Source organism: Heptranchias perlo, chromosome 18, assembly GCF_035084215.1.
Source record: "Heptranchias perlo isolate sHepPer1 chromosome 18, sHepPer1.hap1, whole genome shotgun sequence".
In the NCBI taxonomy this organism is placed as follows: Eukaryota; Metazoa; Chordata; class Chondrichthyes; order Hexanchiformes; family Hexanchidae; genus Heptranchias; species Heptranchias perlo.
In genome coordinates this window covers 37,733,184-37,757,172 of record NC_090342.1, presented here as the reverse complement: position 1 = coordinate 37,757,172, position 23,989 = coordinate 37,733,184, and the positions used below count along the sequence as shown (strand labels likewise).

The following is a 23,989-nucleotide window of genomic DNA, read 5'->3' as shown; positions in this document are numbered from 1 at the left end:
CACAATACTCCAGATGTGGTCTCACCAAGGCCCTGTACAACTGCAGTAAGAAATCCCTGTTCCTGGACTCAAATCCCCTTGCAATGAACGCCAACATACCATTCGCCTTCCTATCTGCTTGCTGCACCTGAATGCTCGCTTTCAGCGACTGGTGTACAAGGACATCAAGATCTCGTTGCACCTCCCCTTTTCCTAATTTATCACCATTCAGATAATCTGTCTTTCCGTTTTTACAACCAAAGTGGATAACCTCACATTTATCCACATTATACTGCATCTGCCATGTTCTTGCCCACTCACCCAACTTACCGAAATCACATTGGAGCCTCTTTGCATCCTCCTCACAGCTCACATTCCACCCCAGCTTTGTGTCGTCTGCAAGGTTGGAAATGTTACATTCAGTTCCCTCATCCAAATCATTGATTTATAATGTGAATAGCTGGGGCCCAAGCACTGATGCCTGCGGTACCCCACTAGTCACTGCCTGCCACCCGAAAAAAGACCCGTTTATTCCTACTCTCTGTTTCCTGTCTGTCGACCAATTCTCAATCCATGCCAATATATTCCCCCCCCCCAATCCCATGTGCTTTAATTTTGCACACTAACCTCTTGTGTGGGACCTTATCCAAAGCCGTCTGAAAATCCAAGTACACCACATCCACTGGTTCTCCCCTATCTATTCTACTAGTTACCTCCTCAAAAAACTCCATTAGATTTGTTAAGCATGATTTCCCTTTCATAAACCCATGTTAACTTTGTCCAATCCCGTTAATGCCTTCCAAGTGTTCTGTTATCACATCCTTTATAATAGACTCTAGCATTTTCCCCACTACTGATGTTAGGCTAACTGAGCTTTATAGAGTGTTTAATTTTTTTTCTCCCTTCTTCCCCACTCAAGGTCATGTACCACACCTAGGTGACAGTATGACTGCCTCAGAAGACAGACCTGTGGTGGTGTCACGGTCTCACGAGGAAGGTGCCATAGCGCCAAACACAACTACAATTGCTGGTGTTGGAAACGGAGTTGTTAAAATGGGACGTTTCCAGGTAAGAATTCAGTATTGCAAACTATAGGAGATTAAAGCATTCTGTTTTATACCACACATTGCTTTTGTTGGGCCATAATCTGGATATCAATTTGACAAAAATCTCCAGCATGCTGCTTCAAGATTGATGTATTTTTTTCCACCAACCCACCTTTCAACTCATTGCTTTATACTTCATTTTCAGATAATGTTGAACAGCTAGTCCCATTACCAAGAACCCTACAAAAATTTGCCAAATATAATCTTTAAGCAGCTTAATTGTTTTATTTCTGTCTTTCATTTCCATTTAGTGGGTAAATGACACAAATATTTTCTTTAAACAGTTAGGGAAGCAAAACAAACAGGAATCTGGATGATGATGTTGCGCTCAATAACCCCCCAGCACCCAATATCCTTGCTGTGGGATGGTGCTGTCCCTGAGCAACACTTGTGTGCTTTCTGGAAAAGGGTGAAAAGGAGTAGATAATGTCCTGGCAGAGACCAGCCAGTCTTGGGGGAAAAAAATGTTGGTCGCAAGAGATGGAATTACAGGCAACATATTTGAAAAATAAGCAGGACCAAAATGAAGTTGCTTAAAAATTACTGATGGAATGTGCATTTAAAATTTTTAATATTGACCAGTTTTGCTGTGGTATATCCCTGTTGTCTATCACTCACCCCTTATTTTGTTCCCTGGTAGAACTTGGAGCAGTTTATGGATGTGGGCATAAAACCAGATGTCTCCCACGTCTCCCAAAAATGTGCACTCTGGTTTGGGCACCTCATTCATTATATGAAGGATGTAAAAGCAATGGAAACGGTGCAGCATAAATTCAGTAGGATGTCACCAGGGTTACAGTTATGAAGAGATTTGAAAACTGTTGCTTTTTTCACGAGTTTTGGTAGTGAAATGGTAACCTGATGGAGATCTTTTAAGATTATGAAGAGTTATGATAAGATAATTGGTGATAAATTGTTTTCATTGGTGGTTGAGATGGTATTGGTGAGACCGCACCTGGAAGACTGCATACAGTTTTGGTGTCCATACTTAAGAAAAGACATACTTGCTCTCGAGGCAGTACAAGAAGGTTCACTCGGCTAATCCCGGGGATGAGGGGGTGGACATATGAGGAGAAGTTGAGTAGATTGGGACTCTACTCATTGGAGTTCAGAAGAATGAGAGGCGATCTTATTGAAACATAGAAGATTGTGAAGGGGCTTGATCGGGTGGATGCGGTGAGGATGTTCCCAAGGATGGGTGAAACTAGAACTAGGGGGCATAATCTTAGAATAAGGAGCTGGTCTTTCAAAACTGAGATGAGGAGAAACTTCTTCACTCAGAGGGTAGTAGGTCTGTGGAATTTGCTGCCCCAGGAAGCTGTGGAAGCTACATCATTAAATAAATTTAAAACAGAAATAGACAGTTTCCTAGAAGTAAAGGGAATTGGGGGTTACAGGGAGCGGGCAGGAAATTGGACATGAATTTAGATTTGAGGTTAGGATCAGATCAGCCATGATCTTATTGAATGGCGGAGCAGGCTTGAGGGGCCGATTGGCCTACTCCTGCTCCTATTTCTTATGTAATGAGCAGAAATTTGAAAATGCAGGCTAGAAAAATTTTGTTTATGCAGGCTGGTTAAAATGTGGAATTCTCTGCCTCAAACCATTGTCGAAGTAGGGTCCACAAATTCCTTTAACGAGAATTAGATATAGATTGAAATAAAGCAGAAAAAGGAGACTTATGATAAAGGTAAGATTCATAATATAGTAGAGAACTAAGTTGAATACAGAAAGTACAGAGGGGGTTTAAAAAAGGAAATGAGGAGCAAAGAGAGATAATGAGACTAGATTAGTGGCTAACAATAAAGGGAACCCAAATGTCTTTTATAAACATAAATAGTAAACGGGTAGTCAAAGGAAGGGTAGGGCAAAAAAGATTAACTTGTGAAGGCAGAGGATATGGCTGAGGTACTACATGAATACTTTGCATCGGCCTTCACTAGAGAAGAGGATGCTGCCAATGTAGCAGTAAAGAAGGAGGTAGTAGCAATATTGGCGATAGAGGAACTACTTAAAAGGTTGGCAGTATTCAAAGTAGAAAAGCCACCCAGTCCAGATGGGATGCATCCTAGAATGCCGAAGGAAGTAAGGGTGGAAATTGCGGAGGCTCTGGCAATCTTTCAATCCTCCTTAGATGGGAGTGGTGCAGAGGACTGGCGGATTGCAAATGTTACACCCCTGTTCAAAAATGGGGCGAGGGATAAAGCCGGCAGTTACAGGCCAGTCAACGTCAGTGGTGGGGAAACTTCTCGAGACAATTATCTGGGACAAAATTAATTGGCACATGGAAAAGTATGGCCTAATACATGAAAGTCAGCACGGATTTGTTAAAGGAAAATCATGTTTGACTAACTTGATTGAGTTCTTTGATGAAGCAAGGAAGAGGTTGATGCTGTGTAAATGGACTTTCAAAAGGCATTTGATAAAGTACTTGTTAGCAAAGCCCATGGGATTAAAGGGACAGTGGCAGCGTGGATACAAAATTAGCTAAGGGACAGAAAGCAGAGTGTAGTGGTGAATGGTTGTACTTCAGACTAGGGGGAAGTATACAGTGGTGTTCCCCAGGGGTCAGTATTAGGACCACTGCCCTCTTTGATATATATTAATGACCTGGACTTGGGTACAGAGGGTATAATTTCAAAGTTTGCAGATGACACGAAGTTGGGAACCGTAGTAAACAATGTGGAGGATAGTAACAGACTTCAGGAAGACATAGGCAGACTTGTGAAATGGGCAGACACATGGCAGATGTAATTTAAATCAGAGAAGTGTGAAGGGATACATTTTGATAGGAAGAATGAGGAGAGGTAATATAAACTAAACAGCACAATTTTAAAGGGAGTGCAGGAACAAAGAGACCTGAGGGTGTCCTGTCCGTGCACAAATCTTTGAAGGTGGCAGGACAAGTTGAGAAGGCTTAAAAAAGCATATGGGATCCTTTGCTTTATTAATAGAGGCATAGAGTACAAAAGCAAGGAAGTTATGTTAAACCTTTAGAAAACACTGGTTAGGGCTCAGCTGGAGTATTGTGTTCAATTCCAGGCACCACACTTAGGAAGGATGTCAAGGCCTTAGAGAGGGTGCAGAAGAGATTTCCTAGAATGGTACCAGGATGAGGGGATTCAGTTATTTGGAGAGACTGGAGAAGTTGGGGTTGTTCTCCTTTAGAGCAGAGACGGTTAAGAGGAGATTTGATTGGATGTTCAAAATCATGAACGGTTTTAATAGTGAATCACCAAAAACTGTTTCCAGTGGCAGAAGGGTGAGTAACCAGAGGACACAGATTTAAAGTGGTTGGCAAAAGAACCAGAGGCGACTAAGGAAACTTTTTTTTACGCGCGTTGCTATGATCTGGAATGTGCTGCCTGAAAGGATGGTGGAAACAGATTCAATAGTAACTTTCAAAACGGAATTGGATAAATACTTGAAGGGGAAATATTTACAGGGCTATGGGGGACGAGCAGGGGCGTGGGACTAATTGGATAGCTCTTTCAAAGAGCCAGCACAGGTACGATGGGCTGAATGGCCTCCTTCTGTGCTGTACCATACTATGATACTATGAAAAAAAAAGCATATTAAAGGTTATGAGGAGCAAGCAGGAGAGTGGGATTAGAGTAAGTGCCTTGTGGAAAAAACACCTGTGCAAACTTGATGAGGTGGATGGCTTCTTGAGAGTCCTCCAACAAAACAGTTGAGTAATCACACCCAAGAAGAAAATGTTAGGTGGCACCATTCCTACTGGCGGACAAAGGGGTTAATTCAAGTTGGCAGAAATGAATATCAGCACAGCTTTCTGAAGATTAAACTGAAGGTGATGCTGGGAGCACTCTCGTTAATTTTAAATAGATGTTCTTGGATTAGATGGCATATTTCAAAACAAACAGTCTTTTGTGCTAAATTGCCATTGAGGATCATATGTTTAAACTTAACCAATAAGATTACCCCAGTACAACATTGATCACACATCTTCTCAAACAATGTATACCGAAATTAATTTAACCTGCTTTATGATGTGCTGTTTGGCTACCACCCAAACAGCTCGCTAGTGAGGTTCAAAAATATCATACCATGTATTTAAAAACATAATATCTAAGCACCATAATGAACATCCTCCAAATTGACTTCCAGAAGTCCATATAAGTGCCCTTTTTGCTGGCTTGTGTAAGTATCTTGTGTTTAAGCTGGTTAATAGTGAGGACTTCCATCTATGTTATGATGGATAGTTATCAAATGTTATTCCAGACACTTCCTGCAAATATGTGCCACCTGATCTGAATGCATTTAGTTTATATTAGTAAATTGGCTGTGATGTTGCCCATGGTAAATGTGTGTTTATTACATACAAGATGGGGACTGAGTTAAGAGAGAGACTTCCCACACCACAAAGCCACTTTGGCTTTGTTGAATAGGAAATGTTGCCATAGCAATTTACAATGATAAATGTTGATGGAAAAACTTGATTAAAAATAATAGGCAGTTTGTATCTTACCCAAGATTTTAAATGAATCTGTAACAGATTAAAAATCTTAGGTCCGCATACACTTCCTGTCTACACCACATGACTTCCAATTGTCACACTTTGTGTTAACTTTTTCCGTTGTAAATTCCGAGGTCCACTCTGCACAATCTGGTTTCTAGATTGTGCAATCTGGCCATCAGGTTCCCAAAGTTGTCCCAAGACACTTATTTAGACATTTTGTTTTCAGCTGCTGTCTTTTTTTTTCCCCTCAGTAACCAAAATAAGGGTTTAAACAAAATAAGTTCAAAACTTAGTTATTTCACAATAATATGGTTACATTTAGCCATTGCATTGTCTCTTGTGTCTGGCCTTGAACTTGATATTTTTGCCCAGACCTGTGAGATGAAGAAGGATTGTGCTGTCTGAGCATGTGCAGTGTACTTAATTTCCCAGTATACACAAGCTACATTGGTGCAGTATTTTTCTTCAGCTTCATCTTAATGCTGAATACCATTTCTTCAAATAATTTTGAAAAACAAATCCACAAATTTCAAAAGCTTAAGAGATAAAAGTATTCTGTCAATTTGTGTCCGAGATAGTTAGACAAACACTACTAATTGCACACCTGTTGTAGCTTTTGTTATCTGTTCTATGAACAGAAATTGTATTGAGCTGAAAGGGTGGGTTAAAAAGAGAAGGTAGATGGACGAGAGGGAAAGAGGGTCGGTGGAAGAGAGGGATGAATCATGAGGGAGAGTGGGTGGAGTGAAGAGGGGTTGAAGGAGGGGAGCTGGAGGGAGTAAGTGGAGGGGAAGGGTAAGTGATGGGAGGGGGAAATAGACTGAAATGAGGAAGGGGTTAGAGAGGTGGGGGTGAAGAGAAAGGCGGGGGATAGGTAGGTAAAGAGAGAGAGTGGCAAGTAGAGGGAGCGGATAGATGCAGAGAAGGAGGGAAGTAATTGCACCCATACAAATTTCCATTATGAATGTGGACATAGGAATTTAGAATGGAAATATAAACATAAGGATAGAATTGGATTTTAAATTGGGGACCAAATTACATCGGTACACCCTGGCCCAATTATCCCCCAGCTTCTAACCCCAATTCACATGAAGACAACACTCTGTCTTGACTCCCCATTTACAACACCACAGGAAATTGACTCATAATATATTAAAAAATCTTAAATCTGCGTGCTCTGCATATCAATTTTTTCCATTATAAATGACTCTTCACATTTATAATGTAAACTTTTCATGCTTCAATTACACCCTCCCCCCAGTGGAGGCACTGTATTGTCTCACTGGTGTGAAGGTGTAATTACAACGTGACAAGTTTACACAAGCATTTTCATTATAATTGATGCACGAATTTAGAATGGAAATATAAAAATAAGGAATGTATGACTTCAAAATGAGGACTTAATTACATTGCACACACAGATCCAATTTTGCCCTGCCTTTTAACCTCCTTTCATCTGAAGACGACACTTGGTCTTGATTCCCCGTGCAACATCACAGATGATCAACTAGTAAAGTGTAGATTTTTAGACTGGTTTAAGAAACTTTTATACTAATGAAAAGAAAATGCCATGTGGGTGTAAATGTAAGGTGTGGCATTTTTTGATGTAGGGTGGCCAAAATTTTGTTCTATTATTGATCAGATAGAATTGTGGCTGGCTATTTAAACATAGGGCATCACAGCTGAGCCAGATCCTATCCTCACCAACAACCATACATCCAGGACAAAGCACCCGCTTGATTGTCACCCAATCCACCATCCTAAACATTCACTCCCTTCACCACCAGAGCACTGTGGCTGCAGTGTGTACCATCTACAGGATGCACTGCAGCAACTCGCCAAGGCTTCTTAGACAGCACCTCCCAAACCTGTGACCTCTATTGCCTAGAAGGACAAGGGCAGCAGGCACATGGGAACAACACCACCTGCACGTTCCCCTACAAGCCATGCACCATACTGACTTAGAAATATATCGCCGTTCCTTCATCGTCGCTGGGTCAAAATCCTGGAACTCCCTACCTAACAGTACTGTGGGAGAACCTTCACCACACGAACTCCAGTGGTTCAAGAAGGCGGCTCACCACCACCTTCTCAAGGGCAATTAGGGATGGACAATAAATGCTGTCCTTGCCAGCAACGCCCACATCCCATGAACGAATGAAAAAAATGCACACTTCCAAAAGGGCTTACTTGATGGGAGTCAGGGTGGGAATCCTGGCTCATCTTTTTTCCCTGTCCTAAAGCACGGCACTGAATTTCCTGGGTCTTGAATGACTGTAGCATATCCTTGGAGTGATTGAAACTCCAAAGCCTGTCATCGATTTTTCTGAAATAGAGCTGTTGATTTTTCAATGTGACCAGTTCTGTGTGATAGTATTTGCATGGGCCGTATTAATATTTTAATGGGGTAGAGGTAAATGTTGTATGATCGTATAATGTTCCAACTTCAAAATGTATGAGGATCAAAAGTTAAAGCATTTACTATTAAGATTTCCTGAGAAAATTGAGCTAGTCGTGTTTTTTTTAAAGAGTCAATTTGGGGAACCACTAAGTAACTTCTTTCCTTGCAGGTTTCTGTTGCAACAGATGATATCTTGTATCAAGAAGCATATGATAAACAGGGAGAGAGTAAGCAGAAACATGTCTCAGATGAGTCTTCCTTTTCTGGAAGCAGTCCTGAAAGTACGGTGGTAAAACCTTCTGAACGTGTCATTCATGAAGATGTGATGGATACTGCACCAATAACTCAAAGCAAACGCAGTAAATCTCCACCATACCAAGAACAGGAGCCAGCCCAGCAGGCAAAAATAGGACGATTCCAGGTCACAACAAGACGAGACACTGTTGGCCGTTTTTCAGTGGCAAGGACACAAGATGAGGTTACTTATGAAGCTGGCAAGGGCAGCTTTCCTTGTGTTCCTATGAGTACTGTTCCATTAGCAGTACTTTCATCTGTGCCAGTAGATCACGGAGCTTCAGATCAAATTTTACCACCAAAAGAATCAATTGGGTCAGAGCAATATCTGCACACGAATGGACCAGTTCTACCGGAAGCTGGACAGCAGCCCTATTCAAAGAAACTGGATCTAACGCAGGTTGATCGTGCAGGGAGTCCAGTCTCTCCTCAATCACCGGAATCCAAGGGTACCATCATTGTACAGAACCTTACCAACTCATTTAATTCCTCCTACATGAGCAGTGATAATGATTCAGAAATTGAAGATGAAGATATGAGGAAAGAGCTACACCGATTGAGGGACAAGTGAGTGTCAGGTTACTTTTCTCTAGATCTAATTCCAAAATTTGTCTGGCGAGTTGAACGTACATGTATATATGTAATCCAGTTTCCAGCAGTTAAATTAAATTTTTGCAAGTGTTAAAAGGTGTAACGTTAAATCTGATCTGTGAATAATCACCTGTTTGTTAGAGCATGGAATGTTTTCCAGCATTGAGATTTTCAGACTTGTGTCTTGTTCCATGCATACGAAAGTTTATACTTAATACAAACCGCAATCAACTAAAGTGCAACACGTGAATTTTTAATATATGTTGGTTTGCCTTCAGGAGGAAATTTTCTACTTTTTTTGCTTTTTGAACAAATTATGCTGGAGTACAGTTCCAGTAGCAATAAATGAACAATTTTGATTGAAAGACTTTTTGCATTTTGTGGGAGAGAGCTTCACAGCCAAACCCAGTCCTGTCCCCTGATTCACGGAGACGCAGTTATGACCAGTAATGTAGAGCAACAATTCAGAATGATTTTTTTCTCTCCCTGGCTTAGGAGCAATGCAGTCAATTGCATTGTCTCTATTGCTTCCCCAACTAAGATTAGCGAAACAGTGCATACAGATTGAACCTAGTTTGTACAGCTCAATACCATAGCCAATAAAACATCACAGGGGTCATTCTAGTGATTTTTACTGCAGGAATCTGACGTTTGTTTATTATTGGTTCTGCTGAATGATCTGCTTGGTTTTGTAGTCTTAATTTTGAACCACCTCCTCAGCAGTAGTTTGGTGGCATGGAGAATGTGTAACCATATATTTTACCCTTAAGCTGCCAATGATTAATACACAAATATATGGTGGTAATTTAATGTTAAAACAGTTCCCCACTCCCTTGTAAGTGTGCCACCTGGTATAGTGCAAAGCAGTATGGACTAAGTTTAGTCTCTGACATGCTCTGAATTTAGCTGATCTTAGCTGGGACAGCAACAGGCACAACGTCGTTGACTACAATGCACCTGGGTTAGGAAAGAAAAAAATCATTCTGGGTTGTCACCCTTGATTATCATGTGATCATAAGTGCATCTTTGTGAATATTGGGTGTGAACAGGATCAGGCTCAACTGTGATCCTCCCCCATCCTAAACTTCTGAGGAATGGCCACTTTTTGCTGCTGGAACATATAGGGCCATACACTAGAATGACTGAGAGGCAAAAACTGAGAAATAAAATTCCTCCTTTGGCTGCAATCCATCGGCATTTGCTAAGTATTTCTTGGATTAAAAAAATGTGCTTTTTTGTGTTGCTCTGGAGTTAAATACTCTTCACAAAGATTTTTACTGCAACAGCTTGGCTAATTGTAAATAGCAAATTGCAATAATGTAGTGGAACACAGGAACAGGAGCCCCTCGAGCCTATTCTGCCATTCAATCAGATCATGGCTGATCTGTACATCAACTCCATTTACCCACCTTTTCACCATATCCCTTGATGCTATTACCAAACAAAAATCTGATCAATCTCAGCCTTGAAAATTTCAATTGATTCAGCTTCCACAGCCTTTTGGAGAGAGAGTTCCAGATTTCCACTACCCTTTGTGTGAAAAAGTGCTTCTTAATTTCACTTCTAACTGGCCTAGCTCTAATTTTAAGATTATTTCCCCTTGTTCTGGATTTCCCCCACCAGAGAAAATTGTTTCTCTGTACCATCCCCACCACTTAAAACATCCACGATTAAAATGGGTTGACACTTATATTGGCTAAAACGCAACAACCATTAGCATTAATGTCAATTTCAAAGTTGCAGATTATAGCTGTGCTTACGCAACTGTAATATTGTATGAGTGAAGTACACATGATAAACTGATGCATGTTTTTAAAAATGTATTTATATTTAACAAAAATATGCACAATAATCCCAGAAGCTGAAATTTAGTGCCCTAATTAGGTGTTTGGGTTGTTTAAATGGTAGTTCGCTGAAGGAGTTAAGTTTTGTGTGTTTTTCCCTCCTCTCTGGATCTTGCTGAAATGCTCTACCTAGTAATAACTTGTTTCTGAATGATGGGTCCTGCTCCCCGCTCCTCCAGTTTCCTGATGGCCAGGCTGAGGTTGGCGCTGTGGATATCGTGGTCCTTGGGCAGGTCTTAGGGTCCGTCAGTAAGAAGATTCGTTCAGGTAGCTGTTCAGAGAGATGTGGATAGTGTCGAGCGATTATGTGCTACCACATTATACTAGCCATTGCGTATAATGGGCAAATCACATTCATATGAACGCACCCGCTATAAGTGGTGGGGACTGTATCTACCCTATTGAAATCTTTTATCATTTCAGTCAAAATACTACAAAATATGTAGCATTTAAAACCAACACTCTTTCTCAAAATAGTACACTATCCCAAACCAATCTGTTTCAGACATTTGAAAGAGATTCAGGAGTTGCAATCACGACAGAAGCAGGAGATCGAGGAACTCTATATAAAATTGGGTAAGGCACCACCTGCTGTAATAATTCCACCTGCAGCACCCCTGTCTGGACGTCGTAGGAGACCTACCAAAGGAAAAAGCAGCAAATCCAGTCGGAGCAGTTCCCAGGGACACAAGAGTCCATTGCTTTCCGGTAGGTGATGACTTGCATCCATTGTGATGGCTTTTTGTACAGTAATGTTTGCTGTTGATGTCATGTAGCTGCGTTCTATTTGCAGGGTCCTTAACTGATCAGAGTACTGCTTCAGTGTTGACACCACAGCAGATGCTGTTGCTGCCCCCAAGTACTCATGAATTCACTGTTTCTGCACAAGGCCAGTTGCTGAAACCCTCACCATCCAGTGAAAATTTGTATTCTGCTTACACCAGTGAAGGGGTGATTTCTGCACAAAGTGTCTCTGGTACCGGACAAGGTAAGAATCTTGCTAACTAATGTAAAGTTCCTGGCTTACAAGTTCTGTCTATTTTACAATTGCTACCTCAGTTGTAGAAATGCATGTATGCAAGATTAATAGGTTAAGGGATAGGAGGCAGAAAGTAGTGGTGAACTTATGTTTTTCTGACTGGAGAGAAGTACGCAATGGGGTTTCCCAGGGGTCTGCATTAGGACCATTGCTTTGCTTGTTATGTATAAATTACTTGGACTTGGGTATAGGGAGTACATTTCAAAGTTTGTGGATGATACAAAACTTGGCAACATAGTAAATAGTGAGGAGGATAGCAGCAGACACAAGGAGGACATAGACAGATTGGTGAAATGGGCTGATGCAATTTAATGTGAGTAAGTGTGAAGTGATGCACTTTGGGAGGAAGAACATGGAAGGGACAGTATAATCTAAATGGTACTATTTTGAGCATAGGAACCTGGGGGTGCATATTGACAAATCTTTGAAGGTGGCAGGGCAAGTTGATGTGGCGAATAAGAAAGTGTATGGGATACTTGGCTTTGTAAATAGAGGCATTGAATACAAAAACAAGGAAGTCAAACTAAACCTTTTCAAATCACTAGTTAGGCCTCAGCTGGAATATTGTGTATAATTCTGGGCATCACACTTCAGGAACGATGTCAAGGCCTTGGGGAGGAGGTTTACCAGGATGATACCAGGGATTAGGGACTTTGGTTATGTGGAGAGATTGAAGAAGCTGGGATTGTGCTCCTTCGAGCAGAGAAGGTTAAGGGGAGACCTAATAGAGGTATTCAAAATAATGAGGGATTTTGATAGAGAAAATAGGAAGAAACTGTTTCCTCTGGCAAGTGGGTCGGTAACCCGAGGTCATAGATTTAAAATAATTAGCAAAAGAACTAGAGGGGAAATGAGAAATGTTTTCACACAGAGGGTTGTTAAGATCTGGAATACACTACCTAAAAGAGTGGTGGAAGCAGATTCCATAGGAACTTTCAAAAGGCAATTGGACATGTGCTTGAAGAGGACTAATTTTCAGGGTTATGGGGGAAAAGCTGGAGTGTGGGACTAAATTGGATAGCTCTTTCAAAGAGCCAGCACATGCTCGATGGGCTGAACCGCCTCCTGTGCTGTAACATACTATGATTCTGTCCTATGCATAGTTGCTCAGGAGGCACATTTTCGGTCTATGATTTTGGGTGTGGACCTTCACTGATTTTGATGTAAAGTCCGTACAGCCCAACAATGGTGAAAGTGCATTGCTTGCCTGCACTGTCTATTGAGAGGTCCCCCAATCCACGTCAGAACTATGACGATCGACCCGATGGAAGTGCCACCGGTCGGGCACATACTGGCATCCAATAAGATCCCATCCCAAGGAGGGTTTCACTGCTTGTAGTGATCTTATCATTGGCATCTCCACATCATTATCATTGGAGGTAACATTGTCATGTAGAGTATTAATGAAGTAAAAGTCTGATCCTCACACTTCATCTCTGCGCTGCACATGTTAACTTTTGATAACTGCATGCTGTACTGTTTGAAAAGAACACAAAATGTGTTTTTTTAAAAAAGGTACCTAAACAAAAGGTGGTTAATATGCTGAATGAAAGTTGTTTTCCCCAGAGACTAAAATGATAAGCAATTTGTCAGCTTGTCCAGGTAATCGAAAAAACACTTCATACCCATTGTATTTGAAAGTCCTTTGTTCACAGACAGGATCAAATGGAGAGGCAGGCTTTTTGAAACAGGAAGGCTGCAAGGGTGTTTAGGTTTATTAGAAAAAGCAGGGAGAGCTTTTGCTGAGACAGAGGTTAGAAATGCTGAAGGATAGTTGGAAACCATTTTGCTTAAGTCAAGTAAGCCATCCCACTGATGTTTGTTTTTTTGTATTATTGCACAAAGGTGAGTTGTATGGATTTAATTGAGAATTTGGTCATAATGGCTTTTCTGTATGTTGATCTTACTGTGAAAATAAAGCAGCTTATTAATTCATATTGGGCATTGTTTCACCAACTGTGTGCTTAGTATGCCTTTGGAGAGGTCGAAGAAGGATTTGTGCAAATTAAACTAATATCCAGTCCAGATCACAAGGGGATGTTATTGCATGCCGGGTTATACTATCGTACAAGTAGATGTGGGGCAATGTAAGTCGACTCCCATAAAAGTAAGATTCGACTCCCATAAAAGTAAGATGTTCAGGCTGGAGTGACTGACAACATTGCACTCAAGAAGGTGCCAGCAGCAGACCGTAATTTGTCACAGAAGTTAAAAGCACATTTTATGTGCCATTAGGAGACAGCTGTCACTAATTGTGTGTTTGCATACGTATATATTCATATGCACATAACGCCTACATACAAAATTTGTCCAACAAGGAAGATGCCATTTATTGGTTGTGCTTTAAGTTGGAATAGCTTCAAAAGAATGTTTCTTTCATTGTGGTTTTGTATCCATATGTTGGCAACTTTAATTGCTTCAGTTTTTGTGAATTGTCTTGGATCTGTGAAGTTCAGCTTGGAGAACAATTTTAAGTGGTATTTTGATTGATGCAGTTAGCATTGGTGCATTTAAAAATCTTTCAGGCAAATGTAGGATTATGAACCTACATTTGTGCATTTATATGAATATATATGCATTTTGATTGCTGTTAGCTAATGGTGTATATATAAAGTGCTTTTAAGGTTAAGGTGCCTATATCCCCCTCTGCTGTAGTAAAATAACTTCATATTTTACACACAAAACAGGGTACTTCCATTTTTTTTCATTTGTTTGAACAAGAAACAAAAATGTATTTTGGAAGATTCTTAACTATCTCCTGTTCAAGTTCTAAACATTCTGTTTTCTGAGCATTCCATTTCCACAGACTGATCGTATCTATATTTCTGGTTTATGCAGGCTAGATGCCTGAACAAGTGAAAAGCAGCTTAATCATTGCCTTACAAAAGTTAAGAATGTCACAAACAAACTGATGCTGCTGTGAACTAATTTTGTCCTATTGAGAATGTTGTCTATTATATTTTTAATGTATCTATATGCAGACTACTGAAGGCTCAAATAATTTCCATCAGTTTTGTGTGTCCAATGCATTCTTTCTATGCAGTAAAGATCCCAGTGTTTCATGGTTATATTTATTGAAAATTTCTGCCAGCAATAAAATCAGGACTGACATTATGGGCTATGGGGTTTTCTCTACAGCGAGTCGGACTCTGATGGATGGCAGCTGCTGTACACCCCCAGGTGTTGGCAGAGACCTGGGAGCAGATCGTTCACACTTATGGCTAGGAATCGTGTATGGTAATGGTACACTTGACAGGGATTAAAATCTGAGGTGGAGAAGTTGTTGTCCATCCAGTTCAAAAACATTGAAGGAAAGAAATTTTCTTGCAGCCGTTAATGTTTCAGCATTAGATCTCTTCAGCAGCCTTTAGTAAATCGTTAAATGGTGAAAGCAATTAGACAATAACCAGACCAAATTGAACTTGATAGTTTAATCTGAAGCAAGAATAGTGCATATTATCGGGGATAATGGCTGTTGAAATAAATTCCTGTAATCAGCATCACATTTTCCAGAGCAACAAAAATAAATACTCAAACATTTCTCAAACTTTTTAAAAAGATGATTGGAACAAATCTGCATGTAACCTGGGTGTGCCTACAAAATAGTTACTACTTTATTAAAATGCTCTAGGACAAGAGAGAGGTTTTGTATTTGATGTGAAGTATTCCCTCAACTCTTAAAGAACTAACATTCTGACTCTAGTTGTCTGTTTTCCTCCTTTTCTGTTACTCTGTCACAGGCTCAGCAACGTTTCACTGTGCATCAGAGCAAGTGACTTTTAAACTTGGCGGCAGAAGGACAAGGTTTCTGAGTACGCCCTGTCTGGCTCTTTGTGTGTAACACTTTTATTCTTTTCTCATCTGCCTTTTTCTTCCTCTTTCCCTTGCATAAAGCTTTGCTGCTATCTGTCCATAATCTGTTCACTAAATTTTCAGAATTTCAGTCACCTATTCGAAGTTTTCCCACAGGGCAGCATGATAAATTCAAAAATTCAAGAGAAATGAATATATATTGTGATTTGACTAATTTCTGGTGAAGTTTGGAAAGAGAAGTAGAATATATTATGAAAGTGATCTTGACACAAAAGGTTGCCAACATATATGCCAATACATATATATTGCACACACTTGAATTCCTTTAGGGATTTAAGTATTTGAATCCAGATTTCACATTCCTTTGACCACTTAAATAAGGGTTTATAAAATTGCAGAAAGTTTATATATTAATATTTCTTTTCCTCTTGTGAAATGTACTTTATTTATCTTACCGCCCTGCTTTCAGAGGCATTTTTGCAAAATAGATGAGCTGTTGTAAATGCCTCTGGAGGAAGAAACCCTACCTTGTGAGATGGTTTAATTCCCTGTCTCTATCGTCAATGTGCCAACAGCAGCAAATGTGAGTGGCTGCCACCTACAGAGCTTTCTGTCAAAGCCACCATTTTTTTCTGGCTGCATGTGGACTGAGTACTCAGTCCACTGGCACAAGCTAGCAATGCCATTTTCACAATGTTAGCCTAGACAGACCATCTTCTCTCATTGTTGAACATCTGCAGCCATGAGGAAAAAGTTGCAAACACGAGTAGTGCAAATGCAGAACATTAGCATAAAGGAGGCAAATTCAGAGAACAGAATTACATCATATTGCAGTTCTGCATGGAATTTTTAAAAACTGTAACTAGTTCTGCAAAGTAAATTAAGTGTCCATTTGAGTAAGTATTACATTTTCCTTAAAATGAGGAAAAATTAAATAGCCAAAAATTGGCAGCTCTGTTTTTGGTGGAATACTAATTAACCATGTTTCCATTCTTGCCCTTTTTGATTGTTTATTCTGTCCAATATTTCAGCATACTTTATTAATACCATGGAGTATGCGACTTTACAGCTACAAATGCACTCCAGCACTTCTGTTCACCTAAACACTAGCAACTGAGCAGTTAACTCAGGCTTCAATTTTAGTTTTGTATGACTGACTGTTGAAGTCTCTATGTGCAGTCTTTCATTTGAGTTGTAAATAATTTATGCAATGGCCTAGAGGTTGATTTTCAAACCATTGGTGTAGGATAACATGCATGCAGTAATCCCTACTTCTTATAGTCATAACTAATTTTCAATGACCCTTAGGTGGTTAGACTGTATCATTAATTGATCATAAACTCATTATTGAATGACATTGGCTCTTTGAATTGGGTCTGTATGACAAGTTGCACGGTCATTGGAAAATTGTCAGACATTGCTGTTAAAACACAACTGAAATATTTAACTTTAAAAAAAAAATCCCATTCAGGAACTGTGGTCTTAACATCTAAAATGCACCACATATCAGAATTTTAAAAATTTCTAAACCTTTTTGGAGTAATATGCAGTAGATTCTCTTCATTGGTCCCTGCAATATCATGGTTTCCCCCATCCTCAAGACATCTTAACCATCCTTTTATGGTAGTAGGTAACCTTTCGACAATAGTAGGTCACTATTTCCATTCCTGTCCTGTAACTTTTAATAGGGGAGTTCAGCCATTTTTTAAAATTTCCATGCATTGCATGGCATCTGTTTTATTCCAATTATTTTCTGACCATTTTGTTTGTTGCTGTTATAAGTTAGAAACATGGATGCATCAGTACAGAAAAAGCCCCCTTGTCCTTTATTCATGCCAGGTTTTCTGTTTCACAGTTAACAGAATCTGAACTATTTCAAACTACAGTATGCAATTTTTGTTTCAATTGCAAAAACTAAAAAGCATGTTTCTAATAAGAGTACATCTGTGTTTGGGCATTCCATCTGCCAGTAGTCAATCTGATTAAGTAAAAAATGCCGTAAGTTTTTAAGAACTGATTCTAGATATTTATACCATAGTTCTGGTTTTAGGAACTATGGCATAATACTATGAATGTTTTGCTTTCTCTCATCTCACAGGACTACTTTCATTGTACATATGGAAATGCTTAGATGTATTAAAACACCCGAGACACTCAATTATAAGCTTTGGCCCTTTTACCAGCCCACCGTATAGTTTGACCAACCTTTTGCCAAAATAGTACAACTCCAGCCGCCTGTGGCCTCTATTCCATCCTGGATTATTCTGTAGTCTTCCTCTCGAGCAGTCATCAAATTGTTCTCAACCTGTGTAGTCCTTTTCCTCTCTTCCCTTCCAACTTCTCCTCCCAGCCTTCGTTACCACTCCACAAATGCATGCTGCTGCAGTATTTTCCTTTTATCTGAGCAAGCGAATTAGGATTTCAGATGGCTTAAGTACATTGTTGTGATGTCTTATTCGTCAGCTAAACACAAGAGTTGGCTGACACCAGTTCAGTTAGCAATCCAGGTCGTGCTATAAATGCTAGCAGTTCTTTTGAAGCAGCAACTAAAAAATTATGCTTCCACACGGTGAATCCCTTCAGAACCAACTTTCTGGGTAGGTTTTACAAAGAAAAAGCTTTCTTGTAGTTTTCCTGCACCAGAGATTTCTTGGGTGAGATTGTGTTGGAGTACAACTCTCGGGCATCTGCCAATGGCATTCTGACGCAGACCCATGAGAGTGGCTCTGAGTGGCTTTCCCTTCAACTTTCCATGCCAATGGAGAGTCACATCATCTCTGCATGCCACCCTTTCCACTAGCTCACATTGGAGAGCAGGAACTTGTTGTTTGGTCAGTTGTTGCACAAATACACAGGTATGGTTTAGGTATATATTGCAGCAGTGGAGTGGTAAAGTAGGCTCATGTGTTGAGGGAGATGGGGGAAGGGGAAGAAGACAAAGATTAGACTGCGGCAAAAGTTTGAGCTCTCTGGCTAGTGAGTAGTCGTGAAAGCCAGATCTAGATTTTTTTGATATAAGGATTACCAATAAATCCTTAAATCAATCCCCATTTGGTCATCTGCTTAATATCACAATTGAGTGCAAAAAAAATCCTAAGTTTGTAATTGGTACTTAATATAACTGAAATTATGCTGTGGCACATGTTCCACTATAAGCTCACCAAGTTTCAATATCCCTGCTCAGCAAAAAAAAACAATGGTTAACAGTATGTACACCTGATGAGAATTAACTTTACTGCTTGACTTGGTTTGTGGTGGAATGTTCCAGTCATCATCCTGATTTGCCAAATCACTTTGAATCCCACAGGCTGGTATGGATGTAGGTCCAGTGGACTTTATCTCTGCTAACCCTAGTGCATGTCAGTTTAAATGTTCAGCAAAAGCAGCATGGCTTCCTACGAGTTTACATCTCATGGAAGTTGTTTGATTACAGCTTTCTGACTGTCTTGGTCTCAATTTTCTGACCTTTCCACTGTCTAGCAGCTGTGTAAGTAATTTCATGTTATAAACTTGTGCTGTGGTTATTGAAGCTTAAGCAGGGAATATCTTGGATTTTAAATGTTTTTACTTTATAATGGTGCATACAAGACTGTCTTTACCCTTTTCCTTAAAACTTTTGGACAAATAGGCAAATTCATTTTGCAGCACCATTACCACATTAAAATGAAGATTTCTTTTTTTCAAAAAATGTTTTACTCAATTTGCAGTATAATTGACTCTCTTGCAGGTTAAACATAAATTTGTAACCATTATGCTGCCTATGAAGTATTGATTGAGATCACGTCTGCATTTTATTTTATTAAAAACATTCCATTTTTTAATGTTCTTGATTGCATTTATGGATTGTTACAGTTGTTACAGTTGAGGTTAGGTTGCCAGTTTTTGTAATTAGAAATGAGAGATTAGGAAATATTTTAAAATGCATGTCTCAAAACTTATTGCCCAGCTATAGTGTTGTTTGGTACAGCAAACAATTAAATTCTGATTGGCCAAAATTACAATTGCCGTGGTTTTGAAGTGCTTTAAAAATTTGCCATCGGGTGTTTGATACAAAACGTCACTTTTACATGGCGGGAGTTAGCTTGTCAGAAACATCTGACAACACACAATTTTATAGAGTCCACTGCAGACAATAACTTGACTGCTAAACAAAATTGTCAGTAGCTTTTTAAAATCTTCATAAGTTGTATTCTCTGTGCTGTATACCATTCTTTAGCTGAGTGAGCAGTTGGATAATCTGCACCCAGATTTCTGCTATTACTGCTTTGCTGCCCTGCTCTGTCTTCACTTTCAGTGCCGTGGAAGAGACACGAGTGTGCATGTATTCATCACTCTCGTGCTCTCTCTCTCGCGCGCGGGCCTGCCTCTCACTCACTCTCTGTCCCTTGCCCGCGGGCCCCCCCGCCTCTCTCTGTCCCTCGCCCGCGGGGCCCCCCCCCGCCTCTCTCTGTCCCTCGCCCGCGGGCCCCCCCCCCCCCCGCCTCTCTCTGCCCCTCGCCCGCGGGGCCCCCCCGCCTCTCTCCGTCCCTCGCCCCCGGGGCCCCCCCCCCGCCCCTCTCCGTCCCTCGCCCGCGGGGCCCCCCCGCCTCTCTCCGTCCCTCGCCCGCGGGGCCCCCCCGCCTCTCTCCGTCCCTCGCCCGCGGGGCCCCCCCGCCTCTCTCCGTCCCTCGCCCGCGGGGCCCCCCCGCCTCTCTCCGTCCCTCGCCCGCGGGGCCCCCCCGCCTCTCTCCGTCCCTCGCCCGCGGGGCCCCCCCCCCCGCCTCTCTCCGTCCCTCGCCCGCGGGGCCCCCCCCCCGCCTCTCTCCGTCCCTCGCCCGCGGGGCCCCCCGCCTCTCTCCGTCCCTCGCCCGCGGGGCCCCCCGCCTCTCTCTGTCCCTCGCCCGCGGGGCCCCCCCGCCCCTCTCCGTCCCTCGCCCGCGGGGCCCCCCCCCCCCGCCCCTCTCCGTCCCTCGCCCCCGGGGCCCCCCCCGCCTCTCTCCGTCCCTCGCCCGCGGGGCCCCCCAGCCTCTCTCCGTCCCTCGCCCGCGGGGCCCCCCCCCCCGCCTCTCTCTGTCCCTCGCCCGCGGGGCCCCCCCCCGCCTCTCTCTGTCCCTCGCCCGCGGGGCCCCCCCCCGCCTCTCTCCGTCCCTCGCCCGCGGGGCCCCCCCCGCCTCTCTCCGTCCCTCGCCCGCGGGGCCCCCCCCGCCTCTCTCCGTCCCTCGCCCGCGGGGCCCCCCCGCCTCTCTCCGTCCCTCGCCCGCGTGGCCCCCCCGCCTCCGGCCTCTTGCGCCTCGCTCGTTGCTCATGCTCACACAGACACACACTGTCGTATAAATTAAATATAAGGTGACTGTTTAATTGCCATCCGTATAACTAGGAAGACTTACTTATTTTTGTCAATTTGTGTTCATGCCTCCTGATCCATAGGTCTTCTGGATCAATAGCACTTATGCTAATTGTATTTTTCACTGTATCCCCTGCTGTCAGGGAAGTGGAGGAGTTGAACTTGATATTTAGACAGGATCACTTTTAAACAGCGGTGAGATATCAATTTCAGGAAATGTAATATTGAATTGTTTAAGTTGACCTGCTGCATACATCATCAATTTCTGCGGCTGCTTTTGCTAAATATGCTCGACCATAATCCCAGGACTAGAAAATATACAGCAAAGAAAGAAGGAAAAGCTGCCCCAGGTCAAGGTCGCTTGTCTGCAGAATAGGGAATAGGACTTCACCTTTAATGCATTGCACATTAATCTTCTGCTAAATTAGTTCCTTCCTGCCCTCCCCCCCCCCCCCCCCCCCCCCCCCGCCCCCGCAAAGCTCATCTATGTTTGTTCACTTTGCTGGTCCATTACAACACTGAAGCAGAGACTGAGAGAAAAAAATAATCCTCCTCTCCGTAAAGATTTATGTGACCTGACCATTGCGTGGTGCTGCAGAGCAGTTGTGTTCTAGAGGAAGTGCAGATATTTGAATAAACTAGAAACAGGAAAGCAATGTGTCCATCTTAAATAATAATTTGAACAAATAGAAGACAGAGGCAAAATTAGTTTTAAAATAAATTTGAAAAATGCATTTGGCTCTGTGTCCTGCTCCAAATTTATAAATGTTGACGAGTTACAGTTCGAGTGACCAAATAAAATTTTGGAATAGGTTCTGAGAAAGAAGTATACTTTTTTACTAAAATTAGTCAGTGACAACGAAGTCCACATTTCCTGAATTTTGCACTCGCTGCTGAAGGATAACTGTTTACTTCCTCTATGGTTTTACTGCAACGCAGTCCCGTATGAGGTCACACTAATCAATTCAATTGATATTAATGTACTTTCTTCCATTCTGTATGTTTCTCTTCTCCAAACACTTTTCTTTATTCTTTAGGGAAGATGGTGAAAAAAGTCTGCCCATGCAACCAACTGTGTAGTAATTATCTTTTTCTAACATTTTACTTACATAGCATGTGACACTTGCTGTAGCATGATCCTTGGACCTGATTTTAGCGTTTAGGCTTCTCTGATTTTTTTTTTTGGAGAGATTTCTACAACACCATTCAAGTGTGTTGCGAGGACAAGGGGTTTTGCAGAAACTGCATTTTTTTTTGCACTTGATGACCTGTAACAGTGTCAGAAATTATCTTTTCTGATCTGCCTGCATGGCTTATGTTGCCTCAGGATATGCAGATTGTTAGAAGTTGTAATGGTTGAATTGTTTCTGTAGATCTGCAAATCATGGAATGAAAAGCTGGAATTTGAAAACTTTTTTTCAAGCTTGTTTGAAAGGTATTCTCTGTCCCCTTCATATAATTTGGTGCATTTATGGGGAAACTAGGTAAGTACATGAGGGAGAAGGAATCGGAATATGCTGACAGGGTTAGATGAAGTAAATTGGGAGGAGGCTCACGTGGAGCATAAACACCGGCATGGATAAGTTTCTGTGCTGTAAATTCTATGTAATGTTGACTTGCAAAGCTTGTCTCCTAGAAGAAGCCTAAATGTAACTAACTGCGTGACAAGTCCTGGGGTCCAGACTTGGGACTTCTTGTTCAGAGTTTGTTGCTTTAGTTGAAAGGGATGGTTCATATTGTACTATACATTCAGTTTTGTTTCCAAAAAAATTTTAATAACCACAAGGTTATTAGTAAATGTTCGGCCACAGCAAATGTAATTAAAGCCAACCGTGCATCACCTTGAGAGTAAAAGTATCAAAAAGCACAGGCAGCAACCAAGAAAACCAAAATAGTTAAGTCCATGCAGTACAGTCATTTAACTCGACTATGAATCACACTTGGTCATAATTAGTGCATGGATCACAGTATCCCATTAACTTTGGATCAAAATTTTTGCATTTCCTTTTCCTCCCCCCCCCCCCCCCCCCCCTCAATTTAACTGGTCAGTTATCAGAGGCCACAGAACCTATGACGCTAAAATCAGTTATAAAGGTAGCTTTGGTTTTTGCATGCGCGAAGAGCTGGTAAAAATAATTTGTGAATGTGGATGAATTTAGTGTTCTCTGTAGTGATGTTCTCTAGATGCAATGCATGTACAAATACAGCTTGGCTTTAACGAAACATCTTTGAAGCAGGTGTTACAGTAAAGGAAGAATGCATGAAGCCTGTATTAAATGGCTCAAACTAATTTGCTTTCTTCTGTGTACATTAAATCTTTTCTATAACACAATCTTGGACCATTTGAAATGCTGTTGAAGTGAGATGCATGTTGTGAATATAATTTTGTGGCAAATGTTTGCTCTGTTCAAGTCCACTCTACAGCAGTTCTAGACCCATTGATGAAGGACCTTTTAAAGATATTTATTGAAACTTGACACCTCTCCCTGGTTGTTTCAATTCAGCAACAACGTCTTGCATTTATATAGAACCGTCAGTTTAGAAAAACATTCCGAGGCGCTTAAATTCATCATTAACTTCAAATGAGGAGTAATGAGAAAATAAGGGCTTTCCTTTACTCTTGCATCATCGATTCTGGTAACTATTGGTTACATGTTTACGAGTAAGTATAAAGATAAGTGATCATAAAAAGAGGTAATCTTCCAAGTTGTATCCAAATATCACTGAAGACCTGAGTTTATAATGCTTTACTTGTATTGAACACTATATGCTGCCAAATCTAAAATCAACAACTTCATTTGCTTTTTATTTTCCCAGGGACAACTAGCACAAATGCAGTAAGTGGAGTTGGGCAAATGGCTCAGCAACAACAGCCAGCAATTGCGAGTAGAAAAGGAACCTTCACAGACGATTTGCATAAGTTGGTGGACAATTGGGCCCGAGATGCAATGAACCTCTCACAGAACAAGCGTGGCATGAAGCAACAGAGTCAACCAGGCCAGCATTACTCTGAAGTAAGTAGGAACCTGCCTCTTCATGGCTCAGGAATTGAAAAAAAAATGTATTTAAATGGCCCCACTAGGTCAAATGGTTGAGTATTTGACTGCTAACCAGGTTTA

At 41.4% G+C, this 23,989-nt stretch overlaps 1 protein-coding gene across 9 annotated transcripts in view; it reads left to right on the top strand.

Moving 5' to 3' along the window:
• LOC137334767 (serine/threonine-protein kinase WNK1-like) overlaps nt 1–23,989 on the top strand; it is a 183,211-nt gene that overhangs the window by 154,718 nt on the left and 4,504 nt on the right. For all 9 annotated transcript variants that reach the window (XM_067999712.1, XM_067999714.1, XM_067999713.1 and 6 more), the window contains 5 exons: nt 899–1,047; nt 8,136–8,827; nt 11,201–11,403; nt 11,489–11,683; nt 23,688–23,884. In XM_067999712.1, coding sequence (XP_067855813.1) covers nt 899–1,047; nt 8,136–8,827; nt 11,201–11,403; nt 11,489–11,683; nt 23,688–23,884 — 1,436 coding nt within the window. The remainder of the gene's footprint in view (nt 1–898; nt 1,048–8,135; nt 8,828–11,200; nt 11,404–11,488; nt 11,684–23,687; nt 23,885–23,989) is intronic.